Raw genomic sequence first — 15,879 nt, 5'->3', positions numbered from 1 at the left:
TATATATATATATATATTTTTTTTTTGTATTATTATACTTATTTAGGATCTGATATTATATGTCCTAGAACATATTTTTCAAAGTTTAGACAATCTTTGCTATATCCACTTAAATATTGAATTTTAGAATAATTTATGTATATAGTCTTACATAACTACAGGTGTACAAATGAGTTTATGCTTTCCATTTAATATTAAATTGCTTACTTAATTAACCTATGTACTTAGAGTATGAATTTTTTGTGCATTGAAGTTCATAAAGTAGATTTTTCATTTTTTTTTAAAAATTGATTATCAAAGTTCATAAAATACTACTTGTGAAATATTACGAAAAAGTTTATTGCAGTACACTATGTTGTGAAAGTTTTATAAATATGTAAATAAATAAAAAATCAGTTTGTCTTGTGCTATATTTTTATGCCGATGATGAATTTAAATTTATTTGATACTTTTTGTCCTTGTTAACATTCCATATACTATACGATCAAGTTTTATATAATTAGGGCGTTTATATAACTTCATGTTAATATTTTGGGACACTTGAGTCGTGTGTTACCAAGGGACCACTCCACTTGCTATGCATCAAAATCTTACATAGAGTAGATAATGGCTCGAAATTTAGTGTATAACAATAGTTAACTTATTTTGGAGAAACTGTGTAATGGAAGAAACATAGGAGCTAGACGACATGATACGTGTCAAGTACCAGTAATTATTTGATATTTCTAATTTCGAGGATGAAATTTATTTTTAGAGGTAGGATTTTGTAATGTCACGCTCTTATACATAGTGAATATCATGTCTTCTAGATTAATTACATTAATGCTACATTTACAATTTAATTATGATAATTATATTTGTCCTGATTAAATTTTTACAATGGAATGTGCGTTGAACACTATAGACATTCAATGTGCCTATCAATTTAAATAAAATAATTATGAACCAAGCTATGAAGTAAATTATAGACATAGATAATTTAATTTTATGTTTTCATCTAATTAAATTTTATTTAACTAAATTAACTAGATAATAGAAACCAATTAAATTATTTAGTACACTAATTAAGTCAAATGATGGGAATTTAGCCCTAATTGGAAGCAACATTTCCCATAGTCAATGCTTTAAAAATTAGAATTAGAGATTTTGTTAATGCACATTTAAAGGAAATAAAACCTTTTTTTACTCATTCATATCAAAATTAACGTGGAGCTATATATATATGTTACATATATTCTTCTTTTACTTTATCTTCTCTGGCTGGAGATTTTAACACATGAGGTACTATGATTTTCAATTTTATTTTGTTATCATCTTAGGTCAATTTATCTTGATGCCTTTACAAATTATGTTTGAATTATTGAATTAATTAACAATTCAGTTTATGTCAAGCACACGTATGTGCAGTGTGTAAATGTGCATGTTTGCCCCACCCCAACATATAATTTAATAATTAGTGCAAATCCATAAGTATAAATTCAGTTTAATTTCTATTGGTTTCTTGGGTTTCGAGTAATTAAAATCTGTACATTTATTCTCCAAATGAATGGTTAAATGAGTGAAAGTTTTACTCATATGAGAATATAAACAAAGTGTTGTTTATTAGTGAGCATTTTCTTTGACCGAAAATCATGAATTGCATTTTCCGATAATTTTATTATTTATTTGCACACAATTTTCAGTTTTTCTCTTCAATAGCGCAATAAAAAAAATTTCTTCTAACAAATAATAATGATGATGATGATGATATAGGTAGCACCTTATGAGTCAAGAGTGATTTTGACAATAATCTCCCTTGAAAATCTCCCTGTGATTTTGAGCACTTTCTATTTTACATGTTTGGTTAAAATGAGAATAATTATTTTATATTGATTGAATAAGGATTGATTGTCAAGGATGAATATTGTCGAAAATTTTAAATGTATGATAATAACCCAGGATTATTGTCACGTAGACTTCATGGGGGCCTAAGGACATCTCTACTGCTCAAAAATAAAATTGTTAAGGATTCGAAGTAAGTAAACCTTCCTTTTGTTCTTCATGACATGTGGTATTATTAAATATATGAATGTGTTACATAAATTTGCTATTTATTACGTTTTATGTCATGAATGTTTCATGCATACTCATGCAAATCAATGTATTCATAAGCATACATGAAGTTTCAATGAATAAAATATTTTCAAATGTCATGACTCAGTGAATTTTAAAGATATATATCCCGAATGTTTTTGTTACGAGATGTATGTCTATGTCATGAAGGTGTGAGTAAGAAATGGGGTGTAGGGGACCGGCGCACCTGACCAATGTTCAATGTTAATCACTTTGTGATACTATCGGTAGAATTTCATTGGGTTCCAAATAACATTGCCCACAACATTCTGATTGACTATAAGCGAAACATCAAGTGAGCTCACGACGTTAATGTTTGTAAAGAAATGAAAGAGTGGAGATACATATTGAGAAATGCCCTTTGTTTTAAAGTAATGGATCTACATATCACCAACATGCATCATGTGTATGGGTTTTGCTTACTGAGTGTTAGTTCATCATACATTATCCCTTCCCATTTTCAGATGATGAAGGTAGAATTATTCGAGATGACGATTTGTGATGTCATTGACTTAGTACCAATATAGTTTAGAGTTGATTTCGCTTTGAAATAAACTTAAGTTTTAATTTAATCGTCTTATATTTTATTAAATACAAGTTTTTTTTTGTTTTTTTGATTATTTTTTAATAAATGAAGTCATTGATGGTTATTATGTTGAAGAAAAATTTAATTGCTTCCGCATTTATGATTCTAAGAGAATGTTAAATAATAATATATCCAAAATTAGGTATTTAATTTTGGGGGTGTTGCCACAATGACCAGACCAATAATAAATTTTAAAACATTCATTAATAGTGTCTTGTAAAAACACACAATTGTAGCTAATAGCAATATACACTTGAAAATGCAAGTATATATGTGCCATCTTCACATCAAATGCTAATAGCAATATATACTTGAAAATGCAATAAACAAAATTAAATTAGAATCATCTCATTCTAATTTTCCAGAAGAAAAGAATTCTAGCAACTTGTTTGCAATAGACATCCGTCAAACCAATTATGCATTTAAATCGAAAATTAACAAAGTGAAACAAATTATTAGATTGTAAAAATAATGTGAATACAAAAAGCTAAAACTCTAATTGGTGACTGAAGATATTAGCTTACAAAATTCGACCTTATTTTCTATGTTATTTACTTCGTTACAATTCTTTGAGACGGCAATACAATTGTGGTACCAACACATTCTTCAATGCAAGTTATATTAAAAGTAGGCCCCCATAAGAATGCATCATGTTTCGTGGCTATGAAACATAAGAAGAAATTCCCATCAACATATTTTTGCTGTAGCGGGAATTGAACCCTTGTACCAACTTAGAACATAAAGAATTCTTGTCCATTGTAATTATCATCAAACTGTAAGCCTCATTTAATAGGGGAATTCATCATGTATAAAACATAATACTAAACCATTGGAAGGATACTTTCAAAGAAACAATTTAAAACTATGATACATTTTTGCCGGCCAAAAACAGAAATTGATCCACTGAACATCCATGCTCCAAGATCTAATACAAAATAAGGTTTGTCAATCATTTAACAAGAAATCCAATTTTTGGATTCTTGTGGTCCTCAACTTCAATACAGTTTTCAATATGAATAGAGAATAATAAACAAAAAAGAAAACACATTTCCATACAAAACAATAAACAAAAATCGAATCCAGATAACCAAAGCCGACACATATGCAATATCAAACCTATGAATAGTTAAAAGAGGATAAAATCCAATTTCGTAAGATGGGACTAGGAGGAAAAGAAGAAAAATCACTGCTGATATTATAGGCTCAGTCAAGAACTTCAACGGCCAAATGATCATCAAAGTGGACCCTCCAATGATGTCGTCAGTTCCTTGGCCGTTCATATTGACCTCCATAGCCACTTTTTCTGTGCCTCCCAATAACAATGTTGGGGATTAGTATGTGGTAATGATGGCACGGAAAGAGAGGCAGACGAGTGGTTTACTGAAAAAATATTGGGAATGAATCGTAGGAAAGAAACAGAGGTAGCGACGTGGGGCACAAAAACAGAAGCCAATATTTCATATTTGGGTAAAGTAAAGGGGAAAAAAAATCATAATTTAGTGATTAAGTATACACCAAATCATATGTCAGATGTATAGTTTGAAGATTCAAAAATCAAGTGTGTGTGTGTGTGTATATATATATAGCAAAACTCTTTCTAGTACAAAATCGACATTCCAAAATCAAAAAATTCAGCTAGCATTCATATTCTCAAGGTGAAAAACCTAATTCAACCGTTGAAGAGAACAAATTGAACAATTTCACCCACAATGAATTTTGCGTCACAGAATTCCGAATCATTTTGATAAATCAAACACAATTGCCAAAGAAAACCATAAAGGTAATCATTTAGTTTGATACTATGATCATCAAATGAATAATACAGTCACATTTGCAGTAGAAGAATCCAATGCTAGTCACAGAAGTACTAATCATTGCTGGTAAATAGAATATAGGAAAGTGTTCAATTTTGTCGGTCACAAAGTTGATGCTCTAATCAGCATAAACCATACGGTAACGTGTCAAGAAAAATCTAATCCACATATTACCTGATCTCTGTATATGTAACGAATGTACGTACTATATGCAATGTAATATGAAGGCTACACATGAGACTTGTGATAAATGATCTGTGACCTATGTCTCAACCATGGTGACATCCATATTCTTCCTCATTGAGTTCTTTAAAAATGTGACCTAAAGGTAAACACTCAAAAATATTACCTGCACTCTGTGTATGGGACTAATGCGCATACTTTGTGTGTGAGAATTGTGTTAGATGATTTGTAACCTGTGTGCTTAGCATTCATCTTCTTCGTAAATGAATTCTTCAACCAATGTGATTTGAAGGTAAACACTCTGAATATTATGTGCACTCTGCATATGTGACTAATGCACATTCTTTATGTATGAGAATTGTGATAGCTTACCTGTGACCTATTTTCAACCATATATTCATTTGTGACTTGTTGAAAAATGTGCTTGCCTTCCATTTTAGGAGTTCATATACTAACTATGTGAATTGTTATACTTTCATCACAAGACCACTAATAAAATTAAATTAAATTTGCGGAAATGACATACTTGCACGTGTACCTATTGCATGGAATTCAAACTTCTTTGGCGTCAGTAGATCGAAATTGTAGTTATGTAAACCTTATGGACATGGTTATGAAAGAGTTCGATTTGGGTCCTACAAATGTAGTAGTCTCGTTAAAGTATGTACTGCATGAAGATATGTCTCCAATCAGGATTAGAAATGGCAGCAATGTGCTTTCGTACATCATGCCGAAGGATATGGAGCGCGAACATGCTAAATACCCATTAATCATTAATGTTACGAAGGCAGAGATAGATAAATCATCTATCACGATGCTAGTTAATTCACATGCTGTTGGTGAGCTATGTACGTTGTGGGATATAGCATCAGACATATGCGAGACATCAATTGAAAATACGTATGTGACATCGAAGTCACAGTTGTTTATGTCATAGATGCTAGATAACCTCTTAGGCCGAGGTCATAGTTGTTTATGTCACATTTGTGACACCGAAGTCACATCTCAGGCCTGTGACTAAACAAAACTTAGAGATGAAAAACCTAACATATTATCTAGACACATAAAACTACATTTCTTTGTCGTTCGGATGATAAAACTGCCTAAAAAGAAGAAGTGAATCAATTGTGGTTGTATCACGATTTCGTAGCAATCTAGAAAATGGGCGAAATAGGTTCCCATAAATATATGTTTCCGTTGTCGGCTTAAGCTTGTTTGAATGGTATTCAGGACATTTTTATAGACTGAAGTTGTAATTTGGCTTGGAAACTACTTGTTTTCCGGTATTATGAATTGCGAGGTTGGTATTTAGATTGAAATAATGTTAAACAATTATAGTGAAATTGCACGCAGATGATATGTTATACAAAAGATTAAAATGAGATCACATACTCTGTCAAACGGGTCATGTATACATGCACATGTACACTCAGGACACAAAAATTTGTATGTTGTTGTGTAATCAGATTAATAAGGCTCAAGCATAAATCACGTTATGCATTCAACAAGGTTACATTTAGATTAATAAGGTCACAAGCATCACGTTGTCACTAACAAACCAATAACTAGAAAACATTTCAAAAAACAAATAATTTGATTTATATCACCTCACAGCAATGTGTTACAATTTCAACATTGCATAAATTTCTTCACGTGCATTTAGGTCATAGATATGTGCATGTTAGTGTGCAATCAAATTAATAAGGTCACATATAAGAGCTCTTCATTCTTAGAACATATATAATGTAATGCATTCAAGTCACATATACATTTGGCTCAAGTCACAGATCGTCTATCATGGTCACATTTAGATTATTTGACCTCATACGACATATTAGATATCAAAATACAAACACAAATAAATTTCCATACTACATAGTCTTCATACCCAAAAGCCTAGGTCATACCCAATACCGAATTGAATTGAATCGAAACGATTTTGCATACATACATCTCGCTAAAGTGATAAAGAAATGACAAAAAAAGGAAATAACATTGTTTGATTGCCCTTTCTTCTTGTTCACAGACACTGCACATTTTTTTGATGTGGTTTTTTTTTTTTGGGCTCTCCTCAGATTTTCTCTTCTTCTTTGTGTGGTGTCTTCGACATTAATACCCCCTTCCGCAAACTTTTATTTCTCCATTTTAATTCAATTGTTACGAAAAATGTAATGGATGTGTTGATGATATAGCAATAAGCTAAACAAAATGAACTCGAAAATGTTGAGAATGGAAAGTAACTGAATGGATCTTCTTGAATCGTGGAGGACGAGTTCAAAAGAGAGAGGGTTTGGAGATGTTGTGTGGAATCATGGGGGGGGGGGGGGGGGGGGGGGGGGGGGGGGGGGGGGGGGGGGGGGGGGAAGAGAGAGAGAGAGAGAGGAATTGGATTAATATGGTAGTTAAGTTAATTGTAATTTGAATAATGATAATTAAGAAAACGTACCATCAGTTACTATACATATCGACTAATTATTAAAGGAAAACAAAAATATCTAACATTTAATAATTAAATCAAAACCTGAATTGTGTATAAAAAAACTTCCTCACCTGATGTTTGCAATGCAATATTCAAACACCAGGAACCGTGTAATTTCCACTAAAGTGAAATATGGAGATAAGCAATTTGGGATGCTTAATTTAGTTGGCATTTTAATTAATGCCAGTATATTAAGTTTAGATAAAAAAATCATTTTCATTTAATAGGATCACAAAAAACCTATATTGAAATGTTACAAAATGTATAAAATGTTGTAGTGTCTCAATAGTTTTTCTTTGTACCATTCAAAGACCATAAGAGCCTCGAGATGTGTATTGACCTGATTGTCCGTAGTGTTCAAGCGTGTCAATAAATTGCCCTTAAAATTATCAGTGTTTATACAATTTTCTTATAATAATTTTTGTTATGTAGACGGTGATCTTGGATATGTTATCACGGTGTTTCATGAACTTTTATTTTTATTTTGAAAAAATATCTCATGAATTTACATTGTAACTCATATTTACTATTGAAGTCTTTAACATAACATAAATGACGTACGAACAATTATGTTAAATTATCGTTATATGATGTTGATCACATCTACAAAGATTAACCAAGTTAATAGTCCCAATAATCTTTAAACTTGTGTTGGTATTTATGACTGCTCACTAAAGTTTTAAATACAGAGTTTTTATCATTAAACTTGTCAAGATATTGGTCGTTACTCACTACCAGGACATTCATTTCAGAATGGTAATGAAATTGGGGACATAGCAGACGAATGCACAAGTGGTGTCCACAAACTCACGCAAATTTTCACGTAAGAAATGCGTCTTTGATTACTCATTATACTTTGAAAGATATCTTTAATTGCTCACTGTATTTTTAAAGACATCTTTGATTACTTGCTTTGTTTTAAGATAGTCGAATTTTGGCCACTGAACTTGTAAAAAAAAAGGAGGATGTATATAAAATTGATACTGCAACTTGGAGTCACTTGCAACCTTGTAAAAAAGCAAATATTGTGTACATCATCATAATTCAGCCAAAGAATGCATAATATATTGATTCTATAGAGGATGTATGTAGAATTGATACTTAAAACCTTGGAGTTACTTGCATGAGTTTAATTTAGCCCCGATTTGAGCCCTATTTTTCTCAAAATTCATTTTTCCCAAAACTCATTTTCAAAGATAACCCTACATCTCCATTTTTGGGCATGGATCATGTTCCTTTGCATCTACAATTTTTTTGCACACAATTCTAAAAATATCCTTATAGGCTTTTCTCGCCAACCCACTTTAGAATATTCACTCCCTAGGCTTAAAATCCTAATTTGAATGTTGAGATATATACTAGGCTAGTTATGCAATTTTCATTCATAAACAGAAAGTTATTTCATCTTGTATTTCTTCAAGTAAGGGTTTTCCAAGATTCTAAAGGTTTTTTTACTTTAATCTATTCATATTTGGGATTACCTTTGATAAATTATAGCTTAATCTCGTGTATTTATTGTTTTTTTAGATAAAACTCAATGATTGAAAGTGAAATTAGAAGAAAAGAACAAAAAATCAACAAAAACGATGTTTCCAAAGTTCAGGGACCAAATTGCAAATACTTAATAGTTGATTCAAATGACAAAATGAAGATTGAAGATTACATAGGATCAATTGGACCTGAATAGAATACTAAGGACTAAAATAGCATGAAAAATGATCAAATTAACATTAGAAGAAGTTCAACGAGATCCCAAAATTGCCAAAGCCATGCGTGCACATGGGATAATGAAGTTGTGTGTGAAACCCCAAAATCTATAGAACCTGAGTATGAGAATGTTAAACCACGCATATGCAATGGTCTATACCATGCGTATGCATGGCTTTCTAGCTAAACGAGATTTGGTTTCCTTCTCTAATACAAATAATTATGGGAACCAACTTTCGACGTGTTACCAAAATATGTAGAAAATGAGGATGAAAGTGTTGAACCTTGCACATGTAATGGTTTATATTGAGAAGCGCATTTTTGTGCATTTATTTATGTCATATTACCAAAGTTTCAAATTATTAAATTCTACTTGGGTTAATTTTCTTTTGTTTTTAGTTATGGATATTAATCGCACAATTGACGAACTATATTGCACTATTTGAGAAAGAGGAAACCTTGGAGAGAAAATTGCATTAAATAGACAATGTAATTAAATGGACCTCAATTAGACTTGATTTGGAATCAAAATTCAATGACTACTTGGACTTCTAATTTGATTAAACACAAGGGCTGAATTGATTATATATACGCACAGAAAGCTGGGGGAGAGAATTAAAAAGGCGACTGGTTGTGAATTAGAAGAGAGAGAAAATGCAGCCAAAATAAGAGATACTCGCAAAAGTCGGGAGAATAGAGAAAAGGGCAGATTGGCAGCTGGAAATTGGAAAGAAAAAGAAAAAATAAAAGAAGAGGACGCACATGCAAGAGGAAGAGATGGAAGACGGTGGCTTCATTGAAGAAAATAATTCCAATTTCTTGTTCAATAATTTATCAATAATTGTGCGAGGGATTTAAGAATTAAACACGTTATGTCAAATTTCAATGATGTCATTTTTTTTTTCACTTTCATAATTTTTTTTCCCGAACATAATACTAGGCTAAAATATTTTTGTGCTAGGTTTTCAATGAGCCTTGTATTGTGAACTTTTAACTCTTGATTTTATTTATTTTTGATAATCAAAACATTTTTTCAATTATTGAACGATTGACATGAATTTATTTTTTCTCTACAATTACATGCACAATAGTTGTATAAGCTTTGTGACTTATTTTACCTTTGAAAGACTGAAAATAAGCTAAACATGGTGTCAATTATCATAGAGTTATATAAGAGATAGAAATATATTACTATACTTTATGTGATCTTAAGTATTCATAAATCTTTAATATATTTTTATATGTTCACATCCGTCATATAAATATAATTGGGTTACGTGTAAGAATATGTTTAATTCTAATCGAGAGAGCTTGTTATACAAATTAGGAATATTGATCTTTATAATTGAATCGTGTTGTCAAATTTATAAATTTCAAAGTTAAAGAGGATTGATATAAATGAATTTGAGATCCTAATACGTTTTTCATCATTATATGAGATTTAGATATTTAGGGGGTGTTTGAGCCACATTATTTTGTTAATAATGCATTCTTGAATAGTGTATTGATGAGAAATGTGTGGTTAAAAAATAAGGAAAAGTTTTTGATCTGCGTGTAATATTATTTTATTAAAAAATGTGTGGTTGAAATGATGTCAAATCACTATTTAAGAATTTATTTTTTTGAAATAATGTGGCTCAAATAGGCCCTAATATTGTTGACTTGAAAATTAGCAATTTGAAAGCAAATTTAGTGAGAAGTTGCAACTTCAAGGCACACTTAATGAAAATTCTTGTTTCATGGCATGTTTGTTTAATTATTGGAGTTTTATGCTGTTTTTATAGGTTGATGATTACTTAATGATAGTAACTTATATATAGACACACAAACACACACGGAAATAATCTTCTAAGTACTGGTGCTTAATTTATGTTAAGTATCGGTGACATGACATACCATTTAATTGTTGAATAAGTTAATGGTAGGTCCATGAATTTAATGATTCACTAATTAAATGGTGTGTCATGTCACATGTACTTAATATAAACTTAGCATCGGTGCTTAGGACATCATTACTGTATATATATGTGTAAATCTTCTATATTTTTTTAAAAAATATTGTGTCAAAAATATCTTTTGAAATTTTTTTTAGCGAACATTTTATTTTGATATTTTTAATGTAAAAAATCAGACTAGGCCAAAGCCAAATCAGTTGGTTTGGGTCCAATTCGATTCTATAATTAAATATGGAACCAATTGTTACATTTTAAAAATTTTCAAATTTCAGTGGTACTTGATTTCGGTTGGTTCCCTTCCAAACCAGATGGAATTGGCCCGTGGCCATTCCTAAAGAAGGCAAACCATCTTAAAATATTTTGAGAGGATAGCCAAGTTTTCAATTACTCCGTTGTTTCCTTAGTTTTTATTTTCTATTCCACAACTTTAATTATGAAAAGGCAATTGGGTCTTTTGCAAAATTTTATTTTCTTTCCGATTTTAAATATTTAAAATTTTGTCATAGATTTTTCATTTTTTGAGTAATTTCTTAATTTTTATGTGATTCCGATTACTTTATTTGTTTAAGGACAATTAGGTCTTTCGAAAGTTTAGGTTTTAATTTGTACATTTGTTATTTAAACTCTCATTACAGCTTTATCTTTTTTACATGACTTTTGATTGAAAATATGAGATATTTCATAGATGCCGCCGAACTTCCATTAGTCTAGGAGATCTTGAATACTTCTATGATGCTTTCAATTGTTTGATCCAAATCAGTGTAAGAATTTTGGATCATAATGATCAAGAAAGGCCATTCACTCAAAAACTAAATACAATCATAACGATTGAATTCTAAATTTTAGAAATTTTTTGTGATTCATTTAATTACAAAAAAAATAGTTAAATATAGTTGTGATAAATATTATTTATAATAAGACAAATATGCGAAGAATGTGAATGTTACGATTTCTTTATCATCATCCCTACAAGCTAGAGTAATGACAAATATAGGTATTGCTAATTTTTTCTTTCATCCCTAGATTTTTGGCAAAAAAATTCAGTGTCCCAAACACTATATCATATTGCATCACAAACACTTTGTTGCAAAAAATAAAAGTTTATTGCCATAAGTTTCCCACCAAACAATATATTGGCTCCATGCATTCCATCATGTTTTTTGCAACCATCTTTATTTTTTGTCACACTTTGATAATTCACAATTTTTCACGTAGGCTTATGTTTTTTTGGTACTTTTTTGTCACAGTATTTATGACAAACTTTATAAACATGTCGTGCTAAATCATCTATTGCAATAACTTTTTGTATGTCGCAAAATATTTTGTTGCGAAATAACAATTTTATTGTACTGGTATGACATGCGATTAATAGTATGACAATTTAATATATATCACCTAGAAAAAGGATAATGAAGGAGGAATTTAGGTATTGAATGGGTGAAAATCATGTTTTCTCGAGATTTTCTCATTTTTTATTTTATATCAACAACTTTAATTATGACAGGAAAATGAGGACTTTTGCACGATTTTATTTTTCTTTTCGATTTTAATTATTTAAACTTTGGTCATAGATTTATCGTTTTTTGGTAATTTATTAGGTCTTATTTGTTTCCAATTACTTTAGTTACATGACAACAATTATGTCTTTCGAAAGTTTTGGTTTTACTTCATACATTTGCTATTTAAACTCACATTATAGCTTTATCATCTTCTATATGACTTTTGAATGAAAATATGAGATTTTTCATAGATGTTGTTGAACTTTCTTTTTTCTACGGAATCCTCAACATTTCTATGGTGCTTTCAATTTTTTGATCCGATTAATATTCATATATTGGAATAGTTGATTTGTTGATCACATGTTTTAATGTATTTTCTTATGTGTCTCGTGAACAAGGGCTTACGCGATGATTTTATCGAAACCGATTTCAAATCACCAAAAACTCTCATGAAATCATGTGCATTTAAGGGTTTGCAACCAATAGTTTGTCTTAGTACCATTAGATGATCATAAGAGCCTAAGATTTGTATCGACCTGATTCTCCATAGTGTTCCAGCATATTAATAAAGCATCATTAAATCTACTATTATTTATACAATTCTCTTTATGTAGAGGAATGGATATGTTATCATGGTAATTCACGATCTTTTATCTTTAATTTGATAAAGTATCTTGTGAATTACGCTATAACTCATATTTACTGTTGAAGTTTTGAGCACAACATAAAATAACATAATATTATTGCTTGATATTGATCACATCTACAAGGATTAACAAAGTTATTTAAGTTAATATTGCTCATTTTTTTTGAAATATGTTCATCAAATGCACATCTAATTTGTAGGTGAACGTAGATTAAAAACTTGGAATTGAGATTTTGTAAACATGTAGATGATGAAATTATTACTTTTTTATTTTCATTTCATTATTTTGTAAATGTTTGAAGGTATACGTAATACTGATGTCGGTGCATGAAGTTAATATCAAGGACACCCTTTTTTGTGTTACTCTTCTAATTTTCTTGTGTAAGTATTTTCATAATTTTAAATTATTTTGGATACATGTATCGCCTACAAAAATTAAACTTTTTAAATTTCTATTTTAGCCATCTCTATGCACTTAATGTTAATGGATTTTTCCCTTTTTTTTCATAGCTAAGTTGGAATATTGATAATCTTATGTTGACGAATTTTTTATTTCACTTGTACACGACAATTGCCACTTCCCAAAAAAGCCAAGAAAATGTTTATCCATATGATTTTGTTTCTTATTGTATGAAAATTAAATGCTGCAATTTAAAAAAGGAAAGTAAACAATTGCTATTCTCCCAATAATCCCAAATTCTTTATTTATAAATAACATCTTCTGGAATTAAAAATACTGTATACAACACCATTTCACCCTCCGAAAATCATCCCTAAACATGACTAGGGGGAAAATAAAGCTTGAGTATATTGCCAATGATGCAGAGAGAAGGGCATCTTTTAGAAAGAGAAAGAAGGGAATAGTAAACAAGATTAACGAACTTTGCACCCTGTGCGATATACAGGCTTGTATTATAATCTATGGTGCCTATGAACCTCAGCCAACAGTTTGGCCATCTCGGCTCGATGCTCAGCAAATTATTTCCAGATTTCGGGAACTTCCAGAAGTGGAACAGACCCAGAGACTGTTCAACCAGGAATCCTATACGATTCAAAGGGTTCAGAAGTCTCGTAAACAAGCCGAAAACCTTCAGAGGATTAACAGAATAACAGACATGGAAATTCTGATGCACCAGTGCATGGCTGGTTTGTCCAGTCTGCAAAATGTCCCTCTAAATGGCATAACCGAAATGGGACGCTTGGTGGAACAAAACATTCGGGACATCAAGACCCGAATGAAGGAACTGGAAAAGAACTGGGTTACGAATTTACAAATGGGTGAGATTAGCTCCACTCCTCCTAGGGATGACGCCGCTGGGCCCAACTTTAGGGAATTAAGTCTCTTTCATAAATCATAACCTTTTACTTTCATCTGTGTTTATTTTTGGATTAATTATAGTGGTTTGTTTTTATTCTTCCTGTGATTTTGTTTTGGCTATCGTGTCTGTTACTATAAAATTAAAATATTAAATTCATGAAATTTTTGAATGATGTTAAGTTCTAAAGTTAGAACCCTTCAGTACAAATTAATTATAATTTCGATTATTGTTGCTTAACTACAGTCAATGAGAATTCGTTATTTCTGGATATAACTAGAGAGAAGAAATTTTATGCATTTTCAAATGATCGATATAGAAAGAATCTGAGATTAAAAAAAATGTATGTTTGAAGTTGGAATAGTGCATATAAGTTAAAATTTACTATACATTTCCATAATTGAAGTCAAATTTACATATTTTCTACATATTCTATGCTGTGTATTGGTTGTTCAAAACCAACAATGGAATGAAAAAGAATAAATAAATAAATTAAGAGAGGCATGTGACTGCATGGATTTGTACCATTCGGTCACATGGTACAATTTATTGACTGTTGGGTGGCCGTTTCTTAATGTTATGGTTTCAATTTCGGTGACTTTTCACTCGTTTTTTGACACCATTTCACACTGCTGGTTGTGGCCTATATTTAGAAGATTAATGTTCAAGGCCTTGATATGAGAAAACAATTTGGAGAATCATTCCAATTGCACAATCAAAGATTAAACCCTTGCTCTTCATTCATATTCATTTTCTCTACAGTGTTCTTCAAGTTTTGGATAATTTCACTTTGTTCTTTGGTGAAATTCATCTCAAGGCTTGTTATAATCCTTCAAATCATTTGTCGGAATACCCTTAAGTATATCATAAATCCCGGAGAGGGGAGGGGGGGAATAATGTTTGAGGATAGCAATCCCGTGTTTAAGCCTTCGAAGTTGTTATTGATTATTTTCCGATTTCTTCATCTCATTGCTCCAATTCTTGCACCATTTTCTTTTGTCTCATCTCCACCCTTCTATTAGTTTCCAACATTCTCAAATGTTATTTTTCTGCAATGGAGAGCGAGACAACAATGACAACAATCAAACTCATGAATCAAGACTTGATACGGTTGGATCGGTTTGATGATACAAACTTCACGAAGTGGCAAGACAAGTTGAAGTTACTCCTTACTGCATTGAAGATCTCCTATATTTTGGATCCAGATTTAGCGTCATTATCAGAACCCGCAAATGGAGAGGTTGAAGCAATCAAGGCCAAAAGACAAAAACGCGAAGAAGATGAATTGATATGCCTCTTGTCACATACTCGGTGCATTGTTGGACTGTTTATATGACTTATACACAAACACAACATCGGCAATGGAGATTTGGGATGCATTAGAGAGTAAATACAAAGCGGAAGATGAAGGTACCAAGAAGTTTTTAATTTCTAAAAACTTTGACTTTAAATTTCTTGATAATATTCCCTTTCTTCCCCAAGTACACGAGTTACAAGTGATTGTCAACAAACTAAAGGCGATGAAGATTGAAATCTCAGAGACTTTTCAAGTAGGGCTATAATTGCTAAACTCCGGGGTACT

General features: G+C 31.0%; 1 protein-coding gene across 1 annotated transcript; it reads left to right on the top strand.

Moving 5' to 3' along the window:
* The first annotated feature begins 13,760 nt into the window (after positions 1 to 13,760).
* LOC111411192 (agamous-like MADS-box protein AGL80) lies at positions 13,761 to 14,339 on the top strand. The gene has a single exon (XM_023041747.1). It carries the CDS (start codon positions 13,761 to 13,763, stop codon positions 14,337 to 14,339), a length of 579 nt encoding a protein of 192 aa, XP_022897515.1.
* The last annotated feature ends 1,540 nt before the right edge of the window (positions 14,340 to 15,879 follow it).

This window comes from Olea europaea, chromosome 15 (assembly GCF_002742605.1).
Source record: "Olea europaea var. sylvestris chromosome 15, O_europaea_v1, whole genome shotgun sequence".
In the NCBI taxonomy this organism is placed as follows: Eukaryota; Viridiplantae; Streptophyta; class Magnoliopsida; order Lamiales; family Oleaceae; genus Olea; species Olea europaea.
This window is presented reverse-complemented; position numbering and strand designations above follow the sequence as displayed.